Source organism: Raphanus sativus, chromosome 7 (genome assembly GCF_000801105.2).
Source record: "Raphanus sativus cultivar WK10039 chromosome 7, ASM80110v3, whole genome shotgun sequence".
NCBI classification, from domain to species: Eukaryota; Viridiplantae; Streptophyta; class Magnoliopsida; order Brassicales; family Brassicaceae; genus Raphanus; species Raphanus sativus.
Window position 1 is genome coordinate 10,468,166 of NC_079517.1, and position 25,877 is coordinate 10,494,042.

At 28.0% G+C, this 25,877-nt stretch overlaps 3 protein-coding genes across 3 annotated transcripts; 2 read left to right on the forward strand and 1 right to left on the reverse strand.

The window, feature by feature from the left end:
- Window positions 1–673: 673 nt before the first annotated feature.
- On the reverse strand, window positions 674–1,609 carry LOC130498005 (uncharacterized). The gene is made up of 2 exons (XM_056991333.1): window positions 1,346–1,609; window positions 674–760 (listed from the first exon to the last, which is right to left on the reverse strand). The coding sequence occupies exons 1-2, from the start codon at window positions 1,607–1,609 to the stop codon at window positions 674–676; spliced, it is 351 nt and encodes a 116-aa protein (XP_056847313.1).
- Window positions 1,610–12,937: 11,328 nt separating this feature from the next.
- On the forward strand, window positions 12,938–14,555 carry LOC108816760 (protein AE7-like). Its single transcript, XM_018589327.2, has 5 exons — window positions 12,938–13,241; window positions 13,337–13,442; window positions 13,530–13,629; window positions 13,898–13,943; window positions 14,128–14,555. Exons 1-5 carry the CDS (start codon window positions 13,118–13,120, stop codon window positions 14,232–14,234), a joined length of 483 nt encoding a protein of 160 aa, XP_018444829.1. The 5' UTR covers window positions 12,938–13,117; the 3' UTR covers window positions 14,235–14,555.
- Window positions 14,556–18,543: 3,988 nt separating this feature from the next.
- On the forward strand, window positions 18,544–19,937 carry LOC108816402 (transcription factor MYB62-like). The gene is made up of 3 exons (XM_018588976.2): window positions 18,544–18,795; window positions 18,896–19,025; window positions 19,115–19,937. The coding sequence occupies exons 1-3, from the start codon at window positions 18,645–18,647 to the stop codon at window positions 19,689–19,691; spliced, it is 858 nt and encodes a 285-aa protein (XP_018444478.1). The 5' UTR covers window positions 18,544–18,644; the 3' UTR covers window positions 19,692–19,937.
- Window positions 19,938–25,877: the final 5,940 nt, after the last annotated feature.

Consider the following 25,877-nt stretch of genomic DNA (forward strand, 5'->3'; position numbering starts at 1 on the left):
TGATTGAGGTACTTACTTCTACATAATGCTTCATCCAGCGTATATTATCTATGATACAATCAAGTGTCGATGCTATGTCTCTCTGCAGATTCATATGGATAACAAATTAAAAACAAATTTATATATATAAAAAAACAAATTAAAAACAAATACCGTAAGTAACATCAACTCAACCTTTTTTCTATTTTAAGTTATATTATGTTTTTACTTTACATGTTAATTTAGTGTATTAACAAGATTCGTCAAAAAAAAAATTATCGTATTACGAGAAAAAAAGAACACAATATTTTCACCAAAAAGAGCAATTAGAAGTATACTGAAAAATTTAAACGTAAATGAGAGAAAAAAATATTGGCTTTTTTTTTTTGGTAAAAATTATTGGCTTTTTTTTTACCTGCAACTCTGCAAGCAACATGTTTTGACGAAAAACGCAAATCTTTGTATTCAAAACGACAGAATCAGAGATGAAACTAAAGGAGGTAAGCAAATGGTGTGCACCTTTTTGCAATTAGGTGTCAACTGCTTCAGATTTTCAATTTTAGTTTTTATATCGGTGCGTCTCCTCTGCATTTTTTTTTTTGTCAAAGAATACTTCATTCAAAAAGTACTTGTCAACGACAAGGAAAGTAACTGAGAACTTGTTGAGAAGTAAAAAGTTGAGCAACTTGTTTCCTTAAATAGACAAACAAAAGAGTGTCCTCACCTTCTCAGCAACATTACGAGCTTCATTAGTACGTGATCTCTTACTCTCAGTAGCATCCTTAATGGAATAAATGAAGGGATATAGCTTAGATGTGAAAAATTAATAAAGTAATATAAAAGATGAAGTTTAGTAATAATTAGTAGTGGGATAAGTGGGAGGATATAAAACTTGTATCTTAATAGTTATATAATTTAATAATGTTAAAACATATAATAATTTTTAAAACATTAAAAATAATTTTTAAATTGAAAACATAAAAAAGTAATACTAAATTTTTATTTGAAAATAAAAAGATACCCAATATACAATTTTAACTTATTATGAAAAAAATGAAACATAGAAATGAAAAACATAAAAAGAAACAAACATATTAATTAAAGTACACAAACATTTTATTTAATGAATACAAAATTCACCAAAACACTTCTTGCATAGTAACCAAAAACACATCTCTCATTAGTTTTTTCTTTTTTTCTTTTATTATATTCTCATAAGATGTGATGAAATATTGCAATAAAGATGCTCTAAGATTCTTCATTTCTTCTTTTTCACCTTCTTTCTTTTTCTTAAATTTAATAAGATAAAGTTCATGTTAGGACATAACTCATATACACATGCTTATATCCAAGAAATCGAACTTACCACCTGAATCTGCTTTTTAGCAGATCTCTGACCACCCTTATCAATGCTTTTATCTCCAGTTTCGGCTTTAGCTTTTTGCGGTCCAGCCTTTTGTCCATCTCCAGGAGCATTAAGAGGTTTAAGTGAAACATCTATAGCCATGGATGTAGACATCACCATTAACGGGCTACTGATCTCGGGTAAGTGATCATCCTTAGGGTCGGAAGAAGCAACAGAGTGGAGAAGTGAGGACCAAAACTGAACGCTTTCTTGGTCGTTGTTCATATTACTCGTGAGAGTGAACTAACTATAAAGACTGATGAAGAGTTTGTGTAAGGAAGATATATTTATAGGAAGAGATGTTCAAGAGGTGCTTTATAAGGAATAAGAGCGGGAAAGAACGGCTGCTTAACTCAAAGTTCTGTCGGATATACCATTCTATATTGCCGCTTAAGGATATTTTTATCCATCTTCTTGTTTTTTTCTTCTTATTTTTTTCTTTAAATGTCCTCATCAATCTCATGTTGCAGTTCTAGCGTGTTCGTTATATGAAGCTTTTTTTTTTTTTGTAAACTATCACACAAAACATTGTCTAAAATTTAATCGAAAACATAATTGAAATCAGGAATTGAAATCACAGATTCAGGCAATCTCCGATATATGAAGCTTTTCCACAGTTATTTACTCGTCAAACCATTACTACACCAGTTTGGAATTAACTATATTAATAATATCAGATCTATATAAATATATTATTGCAATGGATATTATTTAGTAAATAAGAATTTTTCTAAATTTAACCATTTGGTATTACAAAATCTATATTACTAAATGTAGAGTTATTAAATACTTCAGTAAGATAGATTTGTGAATAAGTAATAAATCTTAGAGTTAATTTATATTTTTACTACTATTTTAATAATATAAATAACTAATATGGTCGAGTGTTGAACCACTGTTAATTATTACTATTCAGGGTTTCTAAAGTTCAATTTTTTAAAGTGTGAATACAAATTATATTAATTTTATAATTAAATAATCTTTATAGAATTTGAGAAATTCATGTTAAAATTTCTCATTGAGATATATTGATATGGACTTTTCAAATGTTTTTCAAACTAAATATTAATATAATTTATGAAAGATCCAACTTAAATTTAATAACTTATATGTGCGCTCGTGCATATATATCATATGAATGTTAACAACATAAAATACCTTAGAAAAAATTATCTAATATATTATATTTATAAAATAGATTTATATGAAAGCTGAATATTTGAGAAAATCTTAAAATTATATTTTTAAGAACTCCTAAATAAGGATATTCTTCCATTAATTATTATCTTTCTTTTTTAAGATGTTAGACATTTTTCCTCTAAGTGTTAGAACATGATCAACACTGAAATCTCGATGGGGTGACGATATATTTCCTCAAAAAATATCATAGATCACTACATACGTAAAGAATTTTGACCTCGTTCTATTTTCATATAAAATGAAAGTTTAAATTCTACATGTTCCCAAATACAAAGTTTGAACTCTTTTCTCCATATCGTCTTATTATAAATATAATTAAATAATTTAATACTTAAATTTTTTAATAAAATAATCCTGATTGAATATAGACAAAAACATAAATATTAAATATAATATTTTTTGGAAGATTTACATATCAATTTTCTAATATGAAATTATTATTTATGAAACCGTTTGTCAAAACAATACATACAAAATGAAAATCAATATACCTTTAATGTCTTTCAACATAAAATATAAAATAAATGAATAATACATAAATAATATAGAAAACAATTTTAATTATTCTTCATTTATAAAATGAAGATTTTTAACATTAGAATATGAAAACTATATTGATACAATTTAACTTGATAAAAATAACTGACTAAAATTAATTAATAGTTATTTTGTTTTACTATATTATGTCTTCAATTATTGTTATAATTTTATGATTACAGTTTTTGGAGTTATTTTTATTAAATATAAATATATTTAAACTATCACAAAGCGGATTTAAATGGACTAGCGCATTTTAGTTACTAAAAATAATAGTAAACAAATATGAGACTGATTAAATAGAAAGATTTTTTAATTTTAAATTTTAAATTGCACATAATCATATTTATATAAAAAATTTAAACTTAATTATAAAATCATAAATAAATTTAAACATATTTTCTAGTATTTTTGAATAATGGAGCACATAGTAAACGTAGGTCACATAGATATTTTAACAAATTTTTATTTATTTATATAAATATGATCACGTGTCATAATACATATTAAATTTAAAACCTAACATGTGAATATATTCAAACAATTTGGATTAGAAATTACTCTTTATATGTTCAAAGGCTAAATATATTTGACATAAAATAATAAGATTTCAGTTGCTATTTACAAATTTGTAATGTAAATTTTAATAATATAATAGAATTTGGATTGACCCTGTAATACATTTAAATATGAAATAAAAAGTGATCTTATTCCATCCACTTTTGCTCTACTAATTCCTTTTTGTTTTCTACCATATAGAGATTTTTATTCATATTTTACATTTAAACACCAAAACTTGTTAGGAAAATAGCTTTCTTGGTCTTGACAAAAAAATAACTGATAATTATTTATATACCTAGTTATCATCCATTGTTTTAATTATCATGTTTTGTTTAGTCGAGATAAATAGAACAATGTCTTTTTTTTTCATTTTGCTTAAAAATAGAATCATGTCTTGTTTTTCTTTTGTATATATCAAAATTTCTATTGATTAGCCCATGACCCTAAAAAGAGTTTATGTTTAATTGTATTTTATTTTCTCCATTTTTCGTTTTCTTTATACACGGTCGGATCTAAGTCCTGACGAATGAAACATTGGTCTTGACTTCTAAATATTTTTAAAGGCTTTTTGTATAAGAATAAATTTCTGAACATTGATCTTGGCGCCCAAAATTTTTAGAATTTTTAAGAAATGTTTCAGACCCCCACAATCTCAAATCTGACTATACCTTTATATTTATGTCAAAATTTGAAAATATGTAGATACACTTTAAAAAAAGGTAGATAATACTCTTTATATACTTTAAAAGATTTATGTTTTATATATTTTCATTTTAAAGATTGATGTTTATATGAAAACTAAAACATAAATTTAAATTTAAGAATATAAAATATTGATGTTCTATATTTTTATATTCGAAAGATTGATGTTTTAGATATTTTTTCACATTAAAACTAAAACGTAAATTTAAATGTAAAAATATAAGTAAAATTTATTGAGAAATAAATAAATTTTAAACTTAACTAAAAGTAGAAGTAGTAGGATAAAAATAAGTATTTTTTTAGTATATGTGAATAATCTAAAACATTATTTTTTCAAATATGGAAGGAATGGACTTTTCTAATCATTCGATGATGAAACTGTATAAAGACAAATCACGAATAGCAGCTGAAATTCGCATGAAACCATAAACCTGAAATGTTCCAAGTTCCCATATTTTTTCTATTATTTTTCCAAACACCTAATGATGACGCCACATATATATAGTTACACTGACGCATTATGTCTTTTCTTAAAGAATCACGGAATCTATTATTTTGGTTTCGACATAAAAGAAAAATATAATGTTCTGTGAAAGGTGTCAGTGTTCGACATCTAGGATTTTAGGGTTAACCCTGAACCGTTACGTGTCTTTCTGTTTCTTTTCCTAAAAGAAAGGTTTTGGTCTACTTTTTCGTATTTTGTTTAAGTGGTTGTTTAAATTTTCTTGTGGCTATAAATTTCTTAGAATATTTTTTTTTAAACCGAAAATTCTTAAAATATTATAGCTTTATGACTCACCGCACCATTAGCCACAAGAATTAAGTAAATTTAAGTTCAGAAACTAGATTTTGATCTGCGCTTTCAAAGCGCAGATTTATTTTCCTTTATTTTTTTAAAAAAATTGACAAATATTTACTAAATATCATATTTTTATATATTTGTTTTTTTATAAAAGACTTAAACTTTTTTATTTTTCTTTATCGTTCTTTATTTTAAAAAAGTATAGCCCAGAGCACAATATCCGGATCCGAAGAACCAACCCGAAACCGACTCGAAAATCAGGGTCCCGAACCCGATCAGACCTGGGATAAATATCCGAATGAGTTCTAAATTGCTATATCCGAAGAACCGGTCCCGAATGCGACCCGAACCGAGAACCAAATGAGTACCTCAAGATATCCGAAATATATCTAAAAATATATGTTATAATTATATTTATAATTATTTTAAATTTTAAATTAATATTATAAGTTAACTATAGTAGTTATTTTCGGTACTTTTGAGTATTTTTGGATAAAATATGATAGTTTGGATAAAAGTTTACCCAAAAAACTGTATAAAATATATATTTTTGGTTACTTTCAATAATTTGGATACAAAAATATTTGAACCGAATCAGATAATTTGGTTACTTTGAGTACAAATAACCGAACCCGTTAGATACTTTGGTTATTTTGCAGGTTCTTATGCATGAGAACCGAACCCATCCGGACCCAGAAAGACCCGACTCGAACCCGACCCGAAATTTTATAATACCCGAATGGGGTTTAATTACAAAACCCGAAAAACTCGATATCCGAAAGAACCGATCCGTACTGAATGGATATCCGAACGTCCAGGTCTAATGAGTATTTATGTTTAGAAAATTAAACTTTATTTTTAATGAATTAAATTGGTATAACTCTGGTATATTAATTTTATTATGTGGTTAATTTTTTAATAAAAAATTATATACCTTTAATAAAGATTTATACTTTTCAATGAAAAAATTCAAATTTTTTTATGAATGCTTAAATTATATTAAAAAGAAAAGACATAATAATTAAGTTATTAATTTTTGTTCACTACACAAAATATTAAGAATTGTTGAAAATAAATTATTTGAATTTGGAGAAAAAAATAAGAATTAGATCTAATTTCTTAATCGGCCCAAATGGCCCAAGAGAGATGATGTGGGCAGTGGGCTGGATCCAAAAAAATGACCTAATAAAAAATTGTTATTAATATTACTTGATTGCCCTTAATGAAATAATCAATGTTAGTTAAAGAAAGGACATGTTTAGGTAAAAAGCACAATAGGATCCTGCTTTAATAGTATAGATGTAGCTGTAAACATTAGCTGTAGAATAATAATATTATGTAATTAAATTATTTTATACCAAAAATAAATTTTCAAAATTTAATGTAATATATAATTGCCAGTTATGTTATTAAAATTTGAATTTTATAAAATATTAAAATTTATAAAATATTTAAAAAAGAAAAATTATCTACGAATTTTAAAATTATAGTAAATTTTAAAATTAAATATTGATAAATACTTACAAGTATATAATTTATTTAATATTTTAGATAATAATTTTTATTTTACTGATTCTACAACCTAAATAAAAAATATGTTAGAATTTTTCTGATATACATAAGAAATGTTTTTTCCTTGTACCATTAGAAATAAAAATAAATAATGCATGGTTAATATTATTAAGATTTTGATCTAAGATTTTCTTTTAAATCTAAACTTACATCAAAATCTTAAGATTTAATAATTGAAAAATAAATCAAGTTAAGGAAATGAGATAAAGCTCAACTAATCACCAAAATAATTTCTTTTTAATTTTGTAAATGGCTTTCAGTAATGTACATCTTTAAGAGAGAGATATATATTTATGATGTATATCTGTATTTTTCTTTTTTAGTTAAAAGTTGGAGATCTTTTGTAATTTTTTTCTGTTCAGATTTGTTAAGTTTATTTTTGCAGCTATAGCACCCTAAAGTTTTTCAAATTGGAGGCATAATAAGTTTTGAATGAATTGTCAAAAATGACTCAAAACTTGATTTTGAATATAAAAATATATCCAAATTCAATGAAATATAAAAACAACCTAAAAATTTAGTGAAATTACAACAACCTCTTTATCATCAAACATAAAAACTTGTATTGAGTTTTACTATTATAACTCTCCGCGTGAGAAAAATTACAAAGAAGTCTTTTTAGATAAGATTTCTTTGTAAGTCTTCTCACACGGTAGATATTTAAAATAATTTAAAAGTTTTATTAAAAATATATTGATGGAGAAAAAATTGAAATCATGTAATAATAAATATTTTTAAATGATGTAAGTTTAGTTTTGTTAAAATTGAATTATTTTCAACATAGATAAGTGAATGTGAATTGAGTCATAATAATCTTTGGTTTAGGGTTAGATTTTAAAATCGTTTCTTTTTTTAATTTAACCTATATGTATTTATTGACTATCTAATAACTTTTATTTAAACATTTTCTAAGTATCTTTTAAGTTCAAGGAAGTGTTGTTTGTTTAGTTATTTGATTATATAATCTGGAATACCTAGAGAATATTTCCCAACATATTCTGTCTATATTTTAGTAGAATTTAGAATTTCAGCCTAAAATTTAGAAGAATTTAGGTTTTCCGCCTAAATCGAAGTCTTCTGAAAATCCGCTAAGAGAAGTCTTTTCATGTATTAGATCTCAAAAGTAATTAATAAATTTTATAAAAAAAATTGAAAAGGAAAAAATTGAAATCATGTATTAATAAACATTTCTAAATGATGGAAATTTAATTCTAATAAAATTAAATTATTTTTAACATAGATGGGTGAATGTAGATTGAGTCATGATAGTATTTGGTTTATGGTTTTGTATCATATGTTATAGTGTTAGAGGTATTTTTAGGGTTAGATTTTTAAATCTTATCTTTTTATTTTTATTCTATATTTTGGTCTCTATGTGTTTAGTAACTATCTAATAACTTGATTTAGACACTTTTAAAGTTAATTTTAAGTTTAAGGAAATGTTTTTTTTTGCTACTTAGTTAGTTATTTGATTCTAGGGTCAAGAAGACTTTTTGGGAAGTCTTCCCTTAATCTAATTGGAATTTTTGTCTCTTATGTATTGAAATGTTTAGCCAAATGAATTTTTGTCTCTGTTTAAATAAAATTTAAACTTTCTCTTTCTTCTTCTCAAATAGCTGCAACAAAAAGTAATCTTTTTCACTATAAAACTCTTCAACTTCTCTCTAATCAGAAAAAAAAAACTTCTCTTTAATCTCTTTGAACATCAAAACACCAAAATCTATATCCATTTCTTTTTTTTTCTTATAGTTCTCACTAATTTATTTTCTTTTTGCAGGTTTTCCATTAGATCTATGATTTCAGATATGTATTTTTATGTGTTTTACATGTTAGTTTCTAAATAGCTATAGATTCAACTTAATGTGACTGTTTTGTTTATTTCTAAATATAATAGTTCATTTTTAAAGTTTTCTCTATTTTGAAGCCATTTGAATGTTTTTTAATCGGCATGGTTTTTCAGATCTGAGACACACTTTGAAAGATGTTTTAGAAGACTTTCGGAAGATTTCTTGGGAAGTCTTCTAAGCATTTATGCTAGAAGACTTCTCACAAAGTCTTTCGAAGTTTTCTATCCAAAGTGGTACAAAATTTAGATATGTGTTTTTATATGTTAGATTCTAATGTGACTGTTTTGTTATTATTTAATCATAAAAAATATTTTTGAAGTTTTCTCTGTTTTGAAGTCATTTGTATGTTGTTGAATATGCAGATTTTTTCTGATTTGGGTCAGAATTTGGAAGATTTCTTAGATGATTTTTGGAAGACTCTCGAAAGATTTTTTTGGGAATTCTTATAATGCATTTTATGCTAGAAACTTCATATACAGACTTCAAAAAGTCTTCCAAAGTCTTTAGGAAGTATTCTGAAGTCTTATGTCCAAAGTGATACAAATTTTGTGTGTTTTATATATTAGATTTTAAAGGGTTGTAGATCTAACCTAATGTGACTGTTTTGTTTATTATTTAAGTATAAAAAGTTATTTTTGAAGTCTTCTTTATTTTGAAGCCATTTGAATGCTTTTGAATATGCATATTTTTCATATTTGAGACAGATTTTGGAAAACTTCTGAGAAGACTCTCCAAAGATGAAGTTTTTTAGCATAAAAATACATTAGAAGACTAATGTATTTTATGCTAGAAGACTTCCCACGAAGTGTCCAGGAAGTCTTCCGAAGTCTTCTGCCCAAAATTGTACAAAGGGATGATGTCAATGGAGTTTAAGCTTATCTATGTTGAGGAATGATATCTAGTTTAATCTGTAATAATTATGTGTATGTATGTTTTATAATTTGTATGTGTACTATTTTAATTGGGATTTTTTTTTTGTAAAATTTAAAAGATGTTAATCAAAAGAATTTGGTAAACATGTTCATGTTTTGCCAAAAGTACTTGACACTATTAAAGTTATTGATATAACATACCAAGAATTTTTTTTTAATCATTCTACCCAATCATAACAAAATACAACAAGAAAAAAACTTAGTCAAATTTACTAAAATTAAGAGAGAGGACTTCTCAAGAGAACATAGTCAAATTCGCAAAAGATCAAAATTTAATTTTAAGTGAAAGTTGAAATTTTAAATCTCATAGAAGTTAAAAATTATATTTTATGATCTAAACGACAAATTAAACCACATGACTTGATATTCTTGAAGTTAATTAACACTTTTGAAAAAAACATACCTTAAAATTACTTAACACTCTTAAAAATCTACCGTAGAAAACTTCTCTAGAAGTCTAAGAGTAGACTTCTAGAGAAAACATACCTTAAGAAAACATACCATGAATTTTAAAAAAACTTACATTAAGAAGTTTTCTCGGATTAGCTAGAAACATTACTAAACATGAATATTTGAAATTTCACAATTATCACTAAATAAGTTATGAATTTCATCCAAGAACCCCAATATTGACTAAGATAAATGAATTAATAAGAAAATATTAAAAAATCATTTTAATTGTAGAGTAAATGAAAATTTATTAAACATTGACATAAAAATCTTCTCAGAGAAAACTTCTAGGTCAAGAAGACTTCTTAGGTAGTCTTCAATTTAGGTAATTTTTGCAATTGCAAAATACAAAAGAAAACTTCGAGAGAAAACTATTCTACAGCAGACATCTTGAGAAGTCTTCCTTTGTAAATAATGGTTTACTTTTGAATTTGGAAAAAACTTCAAAAATACAAGAGAAGACTTCTGTACTTCTCTGGTAAACATGTTACAGTATAATCTCTTTAAATTAATACTCGATAAATTAATATACACTAATTTTTTTTATAAATTAATAAAAATTTATAGTCCCAAATTGAGTTTTTCATTTAGTTAGTACATCGATAAATTAATAATCTCTATAAATTAATAAAAAATTATAGTTTTGGTGTAATCCCAACATTATTAATTTATAGAGGTTTCACTGTAGTTTTACAATTGACTAAAGTTCTGCAGATATTTGACTTTTTCTTAAAAGACTTATTTAGAAGTTTTTACAAATAAAGTTTTCTTGGAGAAGATTTAGAGAAGTCTTCTTACGTTTACATGAAGTCTTTTTAGTGTCACAAGAAATCTGCGTAGGTTATTTTTACAATTGACTTTAATAGTAAATAAGACTTCTTGGGAATTCTTCTCCAAAAAGACTTCTCAAGAAGTCTTCTATAAAAAGTCAAATTTCTAAAAAAAATTCAGTCAATTGCAAACCAATTTGTTTAATCAATAAAACTTCTTAAGAAGCCTTCTCATTTTTTTTGTTAACAACGAAAAGTTTGTAGACTTCTAGAGAAGTCTTTTCTGAAAACACACAAAAATTAAATTGCAAAAGCAACTTATGCATTGACCATAAGAGTTTTTTAGAAGTCCTCTTTGCGAAACAGATATGAAAAATTCAAATATCATTTCTAGATATGGTGAAATTCATGTTTAGATTTTACAAGAGCACATAATTTTTTAATAGAAGTTACTCACTTGTTCTTAACCATGAGTCATGGACTTGAGTAACTCTAATAAATTTATAGTTTTTGAAATAAAAAGCTATGATAGTTGGATGAAATAAGAGATAAAATGTAAAGAAAATGGTTTATGTGTGTAAAAATAAGGATTTGAAGATATGTATATGTTGAATTTAGGTGCATTTAGAGTTTTAAATTGGTTGTTTATGATAATTAGTGTTTTGATGACAACAATGTTGTAAATAAATGAGAAATATGAGAATGAATGAGTAAAGTACAAATACTCATTTTCGAGAAAAAAATAATGACATTTCAATGAATAATTCGAACTTCTAGGATGAATATGACAAATGACAGTTTCAAAAAAATCTATATCATTTTTATATTTGACTTTAAATTTGAAGTAATATTTGAAAAAATCTAATACGTTTCTTACTGTCTAGCCAGATGTATATAAAAATACTTGTAGAGTATGTTTTAGGCAAAGCGTTATACACGGATTTTAGAAAGATAGTATACACGGATTTAGTGATTTTAAATTATAAAATATTTCATGTCAAAGAACAAGTTAAAATATTCTTTTATTAAATTTCATTTTAAAATATTTTTCACTTTAAATTTTATAACCGGTTTTTGCTATATTATTTATTTTAAATTTGATGTATCGCATTGTGTATATTTATGTTTATTTATTTGAAGTCTTTTTATAATTTTTTTTTAAATCATTTTCTTTCTCGTGTGCCGATTCTACAGTTGCTCACGCGCGGTACGTTGGCCTGTAACGGCGGGAGAAATTCAAGACTGGCACTTGGCATTTTCTTTTCTTTTTTGTCTACATCCAAAGTTGCATTATCCGAATATATATAAGGACTTTAAACAGACACATTGTTGATAAAGTTTATTAAAATACACAGTAAATCTTGAGAATGTGGGCAAGACAAACGGTGTCGCTTGGCCGTTGGAGCCGAACAAATTGAGAGAGCGTATGTGAGATGGGATTACAAACTAGACTCTGTACTTGTTGTCAAGCCACACAATTGTTCCTTTTTGCCACTAAAATTGGCTGACTATATATACACACTAAAGGATCCAAATCGGTAGACAAATTTAGAAAAGAAAAACAAATCAACCGACACAAAAGGCTTACTTAGCCTCTTGATTTGAAGTTTAAAGATGAAACAATCGAAGTAAATGTGTGTCGCAGATGTTCCTGATATCTTGGCTTTCACCCCAAACATGTCACCACTCTTCTCAAAAGCAATGAAATGAATATACAAATATAACACATGTTGAGATGATATAAATATAATGCGAGAAATGTTAAAAGGAGAAGAGGTGACATGACAATACAACAGGTAAAGGTGCAAGGAACGTCATTGTCAATTGGGAATCGCCAAGGCTTCACCAGCGCAGGCTGCTTCATCACAGTTGATACCATTATTAGTCTCCTGAAACTCGTGTCGGCCTTTAGTCCAAAGGATGTACAAGAAAAAAAGCGGTTGGTAAGAATGGGGTAGTTACGGAACCATCATCAGCTTTCCTTTGAGTTAGAACTACATCCTGTTAAGACGAACTTAAGCAATGTTAGTCTGGTTAACTCACCTTTCTAGTGTCCATTTAACATGGCTCCCAAATATAAGCAAACTAACACCAAGCTTCTCAGTTATATGGGCCTGACCCAACTTCGGTTTTCCTTTTTTTTGTCAAGTTTTTCTATTTATTATATATAATAATTTTCTTCTTATTTTTTCTCGAAAGAAAAAAAATAATCGGAACAACACCATCATCGTTGTTCTGAGTTGGCTCGTTAGGGTTTTCGATTCTTTTTTTTTTTTGTAAACTAGGGTTTTCGATTCTCACTTGTTTTTTTTTGCTCTTTTCTTGTGTCGTTCTTTGTTTAAATATTTTGGCAGAGAAGCATGGTTTCTAGGTTAAGTAATGAGAAGCCAATCGTGTACGAGAGTGAAGAGCATCATGTTCGTACTGATTCGAGCAATACAGATGAGCTTTCACTAGAACCAATCGACCATCTCAAGATTTTTGATATCTTTTTAATTCGATTGCACTTGAGCTGTGTCATCAAGTTTTTATTAGTTGATAACTGCGGATCATTATAGTTCTCCTTGACGTTCAACTACATCATATAAGATATATCAAAGATCCAGAGCTTCCTTCTTCTTTGGAACACCTCAACGTACTTACACAAGACTCGGTTGAAGTGGATAATGACAAGAGTTATGTTAGGTACGTTGAGAATGAACGTTTTGAGATTCTTTGTATTAATATAAAGTTTTCACTTTGTGCTGAGGTCTGCCTTTTTCGTTTTTCAAGGGTTACATTCACTCCAACTATGAAACATTGTGACATGACAACCATAATCGGTCTTTGTGTGCGCGTGAAACTTATGCGAAGCCTTCCTGCGAGATACAAAGTAGAGCCTCCTTCTCTCATATTTTTGTATTTTTAGAATTGTATTCATAAGTGTTGCACTAAATAAAAGTTATCACCAACACATGTACTTGTGATATTTTTGGCAAGTGTTTTTTTTTCTAATGTTTAAAATTATATATTGTTGTGATGATTGCTAACTGAGTGTAGCTTGAGCCTCTACTATATGTTCCTACTATGCCTTATAACCACAGACTGCAATAAATTTTCCTATTGCCTCCATCCTTTGAAAAGACTCTGTTTTTTGGCAGGTTGATATAAGAGTAGCACCCGGTACTCATGCAACAGAGGCTGCAGGTATGTCATTTTTCAATATCCTTGCTTATGCGTGTTTGGTTTTTGATCGTCCTTGTCCCCAGTAAAATAGTAGAGTGACAGAGCAAATGAAACATTAAAATCCACTCTATAGCCAAAAGATTTGAACTACTTGTACAGCACGCTTGTTTATAGAATTTTCTTTTTTCTTTCTCTGAAAATGCAGTCAATAAACAACTAAACGACAAAGAACGTGTCTCCGCTGCTCTAGAGAATCCATACATCGTGGAGATCGTCGATGAATGTCTTTCCCATTATTTAAATGTTGCTTGATGCCCTCTCTTACCTCTGCAAAGATTTTGATCAATTAGGCCTTATCTTGTGTTCCGTTTATTGTTTCGATCTAGACGTGGAACTTAAGCAACATTGGCGTTGAGGGACTCAACAAAATTTCTCAGACAGAAAACTTAATGTTAAAAGATAGAAATTATTAATAGCATGAAGTTTGTGTTGTAACATTGGTGGATCCATTTACATAAAAACAAGCCGAGAAACTGTCATTCTTGAGTCTCTCCAGCAAGGGAAACTCTCCTTCTCTTTGAAAGCTCTGTTATCCATGGAATGATAACTGATATGACCCTGTTCTCTTATTGTTCCATTGTTCTGTATCTTCAGTGACAATCCTTTTCACTACTGAATAACAGTTTTTCTTGCCTTGAATGATAGTACTTTAAAAAAGAAAAAAACATGAATGATAGTACTTTCCATCTTAAAACTAACAGTCTGTAATACATATATAGCTATTTGATATCCAAAATCGTTATATAATGCCTGGACTCGAATCTTGCTTCTAACATGAATTTTGTATAGCAACGTGGGTCTCAAGATCAACCTAAGTACATGATTTTTAACAGTCCATTAGAAGCGATATAAATGTTTTACGGGTAGGTCTGATGAATTATGTTTTCGTTTGATAAGACCCTCGTCCTTTAAAATCTTTATAGACTTGTGAGTCGGCAAGTGTCAATTATCCTTTACTGTCTCTTCCAAGTGGCAAACTATGCTTAAGTTAGTCTAATGCTTCTTCAGAAAAAAACAGTCTAATGCAATTCCAATCCTTTAATTTACTTTTGTTGATGTATTATTAGTTCGTATTCAAATCTAAAAATATAAAAATTTGTAAGTTGTAGACAACATAGAAAGAGTTAAAATTAATTAGGTTACTCCAATCCTATTGATAATATCTTGATGAAGTTTATGGTTTATATCTATTCAATAAACAAAAATGCATCAAACTAAAATTGATAGTTTATCAAACTGTCATTGCTGATCACATAATAGCAAAATGATAGTATTAGGGAGAACACATGTCAAATCGACTTTACTTTCTTTATTCCTGGTCTTTAGGCTTTAATTTACATTTTTTTTCTGGTGAGTTATCATCTCCAAAAGATTGGTTTTGAACAGTAAGTGAGAGGTCTTATTATCAATACCATATGTTTAAATACATGCACTTGGACAGTTTTTGACTTCACGGTTTAAAGCGAGACGGACCCCTTCCTTATTTTCACAAAATTGTTATTGACATAATGTTACTGACGAATGAAAACTTAGAGTACTCTTGGAATATTCAAAGTTTGGAGGATATGTGCTATTCGAAGTCGGGATAATTAGCTGGCATCTAGAAATTGGCGTTTAAACAGTTGTCTTCTACCTTTACGGATTTACCATTTACGTCAAAGATGTTCTCAAATTTGTGTAAACCATATATATATGCTGGAAAATGAAGCTTAACTAAAAAAGTATTTTTCAGTTTCATATAATCAAAAATATTGGATTGAATTACATATCTAATTTTTGTTTCAGCTATTATCGAATGCTATTCAGGTATTAAACATCCAAAAAGAAGATCATAGAATAATTTACTTTAACCCATTGTTAGTTCCCTTTTTCGTCTAGGTTAGACATACTTTATGAAATCGAAAGAATTGAATAAATAAAGCAGAACACTAGTTGTAGACATTTTGCTATTTTGTTTTGAATTTTAATTTAGATATATGATTCACTTTTTTGCATTTTTCTTTGTTATTTTGGTTTGTTTTAATTTAAATTTGAGTATTTTAAATAAAATATTCAAATTATCCAAACAAAACTAAAAACACTAGAATTTTAAATTAGTTACGATTTTTATTATCCAAACAAACTAAAAAACCCCAGTTAAACTAAAATGAACTCATTCATATATCTTGGACACATAATACAAATGAGAATAATCTTAATGCATGCAAGAAAACAATTGTTTTTGTTGTTTATATGGATGCGGTGTTGGCAGCAATTGGTTTACATAATTGAATCTATTTATATCGATGGCAAAAAAAAAACTAAACTGAATTTTATTCCATTTCAATATAAATCCGCAAAAATTCATATGTAAGCTACTCAAAACTCAAAAAGACACTAATTTGAACCAAACTGATTATTCATATGTCCACACCTATGCATGTTAAAGGTATGGCTATCTTACAATAACAATCTCGAATATATTGTATACGGATCAGACTCATACTGATCTTTGATTGGTGAAATTGCATTCGGTGTATTTTAAGTGTGAATTTTGATCTCTTACCATATTTTAAATCGCCTTCAGATTTTTGTCAACTATTTTTGTTTGTTTTTCATTACATCAAGCAATAGTTTATGCCAAATCACCATATTTTATGACAGTATTTTTTTTTTTCGGGGTGGACGAAAAAACTAAAACCGAACCAATCAAACCGAAATCGATCCAAACCAAACCAAAATCTATCATCAAATAGTTTGGTTTAAGATTTTTCACCCCGAATAAATCGAACCGAAGTCGATCCGAACTGAACCAAATTAATCCGAACCGAGAAACCAATGTCTTTTTGTTATTATTTGAATTAAACATACTAACAATATACAATATACTAAAATCCTAACATTAAAGTCACTATTAACTTTATTAACGATGTTGGGTTTTTTAGTTTTCTATTTTCTTTAGTTAATTTTGGTTTGATTGTATTTTTATATAATTTTGTGGTTTTTAAAATTTTTCTTTTTGTTTATATTATATTTAATTTAAATAGTTTATTTTCAAGAAGTATTGTTCACGATGTTTTAAAAATTTTCTATTTATTTTAGTTAACTTTGATATGATTATGTTCTTATAAATTTTTGTTTTTTTTTTAAGTTTTTATTTTAGTCTACATAGTTTATTTTTTATAGTCTCCAACATAATGATTTCATGATCATATATTCATGTTTTAAAACATAATTTCTCTTAAAATAATTAAACTAATGGAATCCAATTAAACCGAACCGAAATACAAACTGAACCGCAACCAATCCACAGACCAAACTAACTACGGTTTACTGCGGTTGAAAAATTCTGTAACCGAATCAACCAAACCGAACTGAATCCAAACCGAACCGATAAAATAATCGAAGTGTCTACCCCTAAATTCTTTTGGTCGCATCTGGCTTCTATACGACTTAAAATGCTTCTAAAACATCATTAAATATGGCGAGGTGGCCTGGAGACAAGGCTAAATCTCATTATTCAGGAAATGCATTCGTGTGATATAAAAACCGGTTTCTTGCTATTACTCCTATATGATAAGGCAAAGTTAAATCAATTATATTGGCATATTGTGAAGAAATTGTTTTACCAATAATGTTAATTTATTTAAGAATATAGATTGTACTTCTTGATCGTGGAAGTTCCCTTGTCTGGGTTTCAATTCTAGAAAAATGCGGAATTATATGAATTAAAGGAAAAAAGCTTAGAAGAGATCTGCAGCAAGGAATACCGTCAAACTTTGAGTCCATAAGACGACTCAAGTGATACAATTAGGTGTGAATCTTCATACGGTAGATAGAATTGTAGGTTTTAGAAGAAAAAAAAAAATTCTAGACCAAAAAAGAAAAAAGATTGTACTTCTTCTTCCAAAACTATATTCCATATATATATATATATATATATATATATATATATATATATATATATTTTTTTTCTATATTCCATATTCTTTCCATCTGAATATCTAATCCATATATTTAAGTCACCATATATTCCATTTCATTCCATTTCATCATCACACAAAAAGAGTTAAAAGAAATTGTATCTCGATACATTCTACACTTCTTATCAATCGCATATATGGATACAGCCATCCAGGTTACCCCTGTTCATTTCAGGATCAGACTAATCTCAAATATAGATATATTTCCTTTAAAAAAATGCTATTAAAATGTTGTATTTAGATGATTAATAAAAGAAAATTGTTTTAATATATAGTATCCCGGGAAATATTTTCCAACTGAATAACCATTATCACAAAACGTTAATGAAATATGTGACTATTGACTTTATTCTAAAAATAGATGTCTGGTTCATTGTATAGTTTTAGACTAATCCGTACATCGATAAGTAACAATATCCTTTGAGTTAAACTGAGAGAGCTAACTGAAGAATGCTTTTAATCTAAGTTGAAAACGTGAGTTAATTTTCATTGTGAAAAAACAAGCTGATAGCTAAAGTAACAACATTTTCCAATACCACGAGTCTATAAATTCCCAAGAACCTGTGGATTCAATTTCACTTCTCAAAGCACTTAAAGCTTCTTTATCTTTTAGTATCTTTTATCTTTCGCTCTATATACAGGCATGCATGCATAGAGCTTAAGAGATAGTACAAAACAAATTAATTAGATTATTAGAAGGATGGAAAATCCGATGAAGACTAAGAGCTTCGAAGAGAGTGAAGAGGTAGAGCTAAGAAGAGGGCCTTGGACTTTGGAGGAAGACACTCTTCTCACAAATTACATCCTCCAAAACGGTGAAGGCCGATGGAATCTCGTCGCCAAATGTGCTGGTAATTAATTAAAAAACATGATCTTAACTCATTAGATTGTCTCACTTTACTATATTCGCTATCTTTATTTTCTTTTTAAAAAATAAAATAAATGAAACAGGGCTAAAGAGAAACGGAAAAAGTTGTAGACTGAGATGGTTGAATTACTTGAAACCCGATACCAGACGAGGGAATCTAACTCCCCAAGAACAGCTTTTGATTCTTGAGCTGCACTCTAAATGGGGTAATAGGTGAGCCACTCTTAGTCTCATCATCATATTTTTTTATTGTATACACCTAAGAGTTTGACCATATTCGATTAATATTGTGTATGTTTTAGGTGGTCCAAGATTGCACAGTACTTACCAGGAAGAACGGACAACGAGATCAAGAACTATTGGAGAACGAGAGTTCAGAAGCAAGCTCGACAGCTCAACATCGAATCTAATAGCGACAAGTTCTTTGACGCTGTTCGTAGTTTCTGGGCCCCAAGATTGATCGAGAAGATGGAGCAAAACTCATCCACTAATTGCTGTCCCCAAAACAACAACAACAACAACAATAACTCTCTTCTTCCTCCTCAATCATACGACTCCATGAGTACACAAACATATACAGATACCTCGGGTCAGAACCCGGGTTTGAGCAACATGGATGGTTCTAGTTCGAGTTCCACTTTCATGCCTGACCTCATGACAGGTCCACACTTTATAGATCCCAACACCATCATTGATGGTTCTATGTGTTACCAGGAAGGCAATTATCAAGAACTCGGCGGATATATTCCTCGGATGGAAGAATATTTTTACATGGGAAATTCAGACATAGGAACGGAATACCACGTGGCAGAAGCGTACGAGGATGTCACACAAGATCCCATGTGGAACATGGATAACATTTGGCAGTTTAGGGAGTAATTAAGTCAATCAAGAGATAAGAGTATGCTTAATTAGGGTGGAGGGGACCCACGCTAATTAAGTTCATGATCCAAAGTTAGGTGGCTAAATCATATATACAATGAGGCACTTTAGCCTCTCCTAAGAGTTTTATTCTATGCTTTTAGTTTGCATATATATATATATATATATATATTTATAATGATAGTTTGTATAGGTCTTTGAATTCATGATTTTGTATTTCATATGTTTCTTTATGTAATTTTATAATGCGAAATTTAAGAAAGTACAAAATTATATATTTTATGCATAAATCAATTATTTAACTAAAAATAATTCATTGGCCACAAAATATTGTGCAACGGTTTTTATTATACAAAAACTGAATGAATATAGTTTTTGCATAAAACCGTGAAAATCAAATAAAGTAAAAGTAAAGCATTCATAAAATAAAAAATAAAGAATTATTTTAGAATCCAAAGAGTATAAATTTTTTAATAATTTAATTTTTTAATATATTTCGTAAAGGCATAGTTTTATTTTCTCATATTAAGAAGCATATACGCTTAGATAGATTAGTGCTAGTGCTCAAGTTGATGTATTATTAAACGCAAATTCAATAGGACAAATATATTCTTTTTTTTTGTCAATTGGACAAATATATTCTAAAAGCAATATATAGATGATGATTTGAAATAATTAATTAATTTACAGTATGAAAAATATAAAATTATTGTATAAAAAAGATATATACATTTAAATAAGTAAGTAACCTTAAAAATATATACTAATTATATAAAATATATATCCGCACGGTTGTGCGGATCCAGATCTACTTCTATATTAAAATAGAAGTATTATTTCTATCTACTACAAAATAGTCATACTAAATTCATATATTCAGTTACATTTTTGATTATTTATATTTTTTGTCATCTTTGATTATTTACACTAGTTTATTTAATATATAAAATTTCTAAATAATTATAAGGATATTAATAAAAATATTTTAACTACAAATTTAAATTTTAGTTTTTGTAATAACAAAATCTGTTGAGAAAAAATCTACTAAAATCTTTTTTAAAAAATAAATATTTTTAGTTAATGCACTGATTAATTTTGTAATTAGTAGTATAGTATTATTGTAAATTAATTTTAAATAAAAAATTTATTATAAACAAAATAATAAACTTACATGCTAATTTTATAAATTTTATAAGTATAGTCTATATTATATTAAAATAGATGTAATAAATGAAATACATATTAAACTTATATTAAATTGGCAAGCCAATATATTTCGAAAAATACTCTCATTTAGATAAATAAATAAAATATCATTCGCCGTTTAAAGTGACTAAAATATCATTCACCTTTAAAGATGATTAAAATTCGTAAAGTGTGTAATAATTTTTTACAAAAAAATAAAACTGTTAACATATATTTTTATATCTAGAATTATATATTACCTTTTTCTTTTTGAAACACAAACTTCCATTACTTCAAATTCAAGGACTACATGAAGGAATTAAACATCCTCTTAAAAACAATTCATAAACTACAAAAGTCAATAGAAACAAGCATGATAAATCTTCATATGAAGTTGATAGCGAATTCAACACCAGGTTTGAATGCGTCGATAAAGCTTCTACGACAAAGTCGGACAGCCGAGATATAGTCACAAGCGACGTTGAAAGACATTCCTCACCAACGAGAAAAACCGGAGTGATCTCGATTGCACCTTCAGGCCCCGTACAGACCGCTCCACAAGGTAACAAACCGGTGAGTAAACTGAAACTAAAGCTCGGAAAAGAATCCGAGAAGTTCTCTCCATTCATAGAAAAGAGACATTGTAGTGAAGTACTCTCCCCAATCAAGGAGGAGGTGAGAGGTGTACGCCAAGAACATGACCTTACTAGCTTTTGATGGCTCAGAACTGGACGCCAGAGTGGATTTCCACCTACATCGGACACCCGATTCACAAATAGATAGCTCAAAGTTGGACGCCGGAGTGGATTCCCACCTACATCGGACGCCAGCTTCACAAATAAACAGCTGAAAGATGGACGCCGGAGTGGATTCCCACCTACATCGGGCGCCAAATTTACAACTAGTTGTGAGAAAAGGTATGTTTGTGGTGATTGATGGCATGGATCTTCAGGAGATCGTTTTAAACCGAGTTTAAACGATCTGGAGGGCGAAAGAGACCAGACATGGAGGATGGAAAGGATGGAGCATGGAAGAGAGATGACACTAGACCCGGCTCCGGTGAGACAGAAAACATCAAACGAGACAACAAAAACTTCAAGAGTCCTTGGCTTGAGTATAGTTGAAACGAAGAGGTTGATGAAGTTGCACGAAGGAGCCCTCGAGAAGTGGGAGACCGAAAGAACCAGAAGGTAATTTGAATCTACCAAAGTGAGCTTGATATGAGGGAAGAAGCGTTCGGTGAAGATGGTGAAGGTTTTAGATTGTGAAGGGGTGGCTCGATCCGGTGGGTCTGGAGGTTCAGGCGGGGGTAGAGGGTTCAGATCCCTAATCGACAGAGCCCTCCGAGGATAGAGCGTGAGTTTGAGACGGAGATCCGGTGGAGGGTCAGGGGGGACTGGCGAATCCATTGGAAACCCAGATGAAACAATTGCTGAAGACTCCATGGTTGGAAAGGAGGGAAAGCTTCGAGATGGTGAGCAAGACGGTGAGCAGGATGTCGTCGGAGCGGCAGATACGCAGAGAGGCTCTTGGCTAGGAGAAGGAAGAGCTACTCCGGAGAGAAGCCTTCATTTTGGTGGAGGAATTTGCTATGCGGCTGTCTTGGACTCCGTGTCCGAGAGAGAGGCCAGCTAGGACGAACTCGATTTGTCTAAACGATAGTGAATAAATTATATATTACCTATTTATCTATAATACTAGTGATATTCCGGCGCTACACGCCGGGTTCGTATGTTATACTTTTACATAAATTTATAAATTATTATATGGTTTTAACAAATAAAATATGTTAAATATGAAATAAAAATATATTAAAATGATATTTTCTGATTTTTTTATAGTGGTTAATGACCGTAGTGCATTACTTGTTTGAAGTTGTTTAGTTCAAAGTGGAATAGTATAAGTGGTTGTTACTAATCGATTTAATAAAAATAGAATAAAAAGCCGATATTCATAACAAAATTAATTTAGTTGGAATTTAAACATAAAACAAAGTTGATGTTTTATATAGAGAACATACTTATATTATTAATTATTAAAATAACTATATATGAACTATAAAACTTTTACTAATATATTTAGTTCAAATAATAGAAAGATGGAATACGTTTCAAATTTTATAAATTTTATAAAAAATAAGGGTGAAGTATCAATTTTTGATAAAATAATTGGTGAGTATCTAATATATATTTTTTAAATTACCATGTTTACTTTTAAAATATAGAGTGCGAGTTGTATGTGTTACTTTAGTTTCAAGGTCTCTCAAAAATATGTATCTTAAAATAAGAAACATAAAATTATTTTCTATATTAGCTTTGTTATAATGGAAGATTTTGTGTGTGTTCATAACAAAATTCTTGTTTGTCCACCGTTATTTAGAAATATCAACAAATTTTAATATGAATTTAAATATATTTTTTAGCTAAAAAGTATAAATGGTTCTTAAACTCCTCTATTTAATGGACAACTTCTATTTTTACCGGAATGGAACAATTTCACCAAATTTTCCTGGTAAAAAAATCAATTTGTTAATTAGTAAATGAAATGTTAGCATCTATAACGATCATGAGAAAGACAATTTCTAACTATCTGTGACATTCGGGCTTGCTGACTTGCTGCATTTAGTAATGGTTTTGACAATAAATGGTTAGTGTGGTGCAAATGATTAATGGTGAGGGTGGTGTGTGGTTTACATCAATTTTAAATAACTTTAGAAACCAGGCAACGTTTAAAAATTTCTCTCAGATTGGAAGTAATGTTTATTTTTTTTGTTTAGTTAAGTTTTAAGAGTATATTAATCATGTTCACGGTTTTTAAAATGTAAACACGGATAGCATGCATCAGGGAAGTTATTGGTTTCCTTGCATAGTGTAACATGGGAAGATACCATAGAGTTTATGTGCCAATACCAATAGATCAAATGTTAGTTTTTTGGACATGAATCGCCATCAATTACTAAACATTATTAGAGTGGGATGAGTGGAATTTTTAGATTGATTATATGACGGTTACGTCGATTGCTTTAAAGAAGGAGAATCGTAGAGGCTCCATTTTCCATCGTCAACATCAAATATAAAGAAATCCACCCGACCCGGACACTGAACTGGACGATTTATCGGGTCTCTGGATCAACCGTGGATGAACCGCGGTTTAGTAAATGAATTAGTTTTATTATAAGATAATATATTAGCTATGAAAATAAATATATAAAAACTAAAGTTAATATTTAAAATGTTTTCAAACATAAAGTAATAGTTTGGATATGTATCTATTTTATGTTTAAATTTTTTTGAAATACTTCATTTTAGTTTCCATTTTTGTATTTTATCTGACATACAAAATATTAAGAAATAGTTTAAAGTATTTGAAAAATATGTAATATAAGAGTTGTGAAATCTAAAGAAAATCAAAACATAAAATTAATAATAAATTAAACTTTTAATCCAAAATTAAAACATCATTGTAATTTGTCAATAACAAAAATAAACTCACAGTTAATAACAATTAACACTAAAACACATTAAATAAAGTTGAGAAAATATTTTAATTATTAAAAGGAGAATGCCACATGGCATTTTTCCCCCCAAGGAGAAAAAAACTCAACTTTATTATATAAGATCTAAAAATAATTATATATAAATAATATAAAAAGTTATATTTATAAGTTAAAGATCACTCGCACGAATCAAAATTTAGTTATTTATAGGAAAAATGATTGCTAGCTACGTGAAGTATTAGCCATCACATGGCTAACCATGCAAAGTATATTAATGTATACCTATCTACACGAAGTATATGTTATCTATGATAACATCCCTCAACTTAATGATGTTATGTAGCTAACATCACAAGTTTAATTTTATTCATCGAAAAACTAATGTAGATGGCAGAGACCGTTTAAATATCTCGTTTCATTAATTAAAATACGACCAATCCGACAATAGTTTAACTAAAATTAGACTTTAACACAATGTATTAAAAGCGTAAGAATTTTTTAATACATATCCAATATACAAAATCAATATATTTTAACATTTTTGATATGTAGTGTTTTAACATTTCTTTTAGTGTATTTGAAAACTATATATTTATATTATTTTATTTATATTAGATATGAAAGTAATATAAGATATTGTGTAATTTAGTTTTTAATTATCTTAATATTTTTTATGAAATTTTAATAATTTTCTATAATTTGTTTGATGAATTGTATGATATATACTTATTTGATAAACTTTAATTACAAAACTTATTTGACGTCAATTCATTGACTCTAACATTTTATTTGTTTAAAACTTATTTGATGTCATTTAAACAAAAAATAATCTCTAGTGTATAATTATTAATTATTGAATTTCAAGAATAAAATAATATAAGAATATAATATGGTTTATTAAGTTAAATGAATGCAATTTTTATGAAAATATAAATAAAAAAATCATTGATTTTAAGTAATTTAATTATTTTTATATTAAACAAATAAGATATTAGAGTTAGTAAATCGACATCAAATGATTTTTATAATAAAAAAAGATCAAATAAAGAAATAATTATATATATATCACACAATTAATCAAAAGAATTGCATATATTTTATTGAAATTTAATAACAAAACAGACTAAACTAATTAAAAAATTAAATAATATCTTATATAACTTTTATATTTAATATAAATAAAATGATATAATTGTATAGTTTTCAAATACACTAAAATAAAAAAATGTCAAAACACTACTTATCAAAATTTTATAAAACATGTTGCTTTTATAAATTAGATTTTGTTAAAAATATTTTAACGCTTTTAAAATGAGGATCAAAATCTAAATTTTGTTAAATTACCGTCAAATACACCATATTTTAATTGATGAAACGGTAGATTTAAACGGATTCTGACATCTATATAACTTTTTTGAATTAATAAAATTAAACTCGTGATGTTAATTGCATAACATCATTAAGTTGAGGGATGTAGTTATGCATAACATATACTTCGTGTA

Coding starts and splice junctions, on each gene's coding strand:
- LOC130498005 (XM_056991333.1), bottom strand. CDS start 1,609: ATGAACAACGACCAAGAAAGCGTTCAGTTTTGGTCCTCACTTCTCCAC. Junction 761..1,345: donor CTAAAAAGCAGATTCAGGTG/GTAAGTTCGATT, acceptor TATTCCATTAAG/GATGCTACTGAGAGTAAGAG.
- LOC108816760 (XM_018589327.2), top strand. CDS start 13,118: ATGGTTTCTAGGTTAAGTAATGAGAAGCCAATCGTGTACGAGAGTGAA. Junction 13,242..13,336: donor CGACCATCTCAAGATTTTTG/ATATCTTTTTAA, acceptor ACGTTCAACTAC/ATCATATAAGATATATCAAA. Junction 13,630..13,897: donor GCCTTCCTGCGAGATACAAA/GTAGAGCCTCCT, acceptor GTTTTTTGGCAG/GTTGATATAAGAGTAGCACC.
- LOC108816402 (XM_018588976.2), top strand. CDS start 18,645: ATGGAAAATCCGATGAAGACTAAGAGCTTCGAAGAGAGTGAAGAGGTA. Junction 18,796..18,895: donor TCTCGTCGCCAAATGTGCTG/GTAATTAATTAA, acceptor TAAATGAAACAG/GGCTAAAGAGAAACGGAAAA. Junction 19,026..19,114: donor CACTCTAAATGGGGTAATAG/GTGAGCCACTCT, acceptor TGTATGTTTTAG/GTGGTCCAAGATTGCACAGT.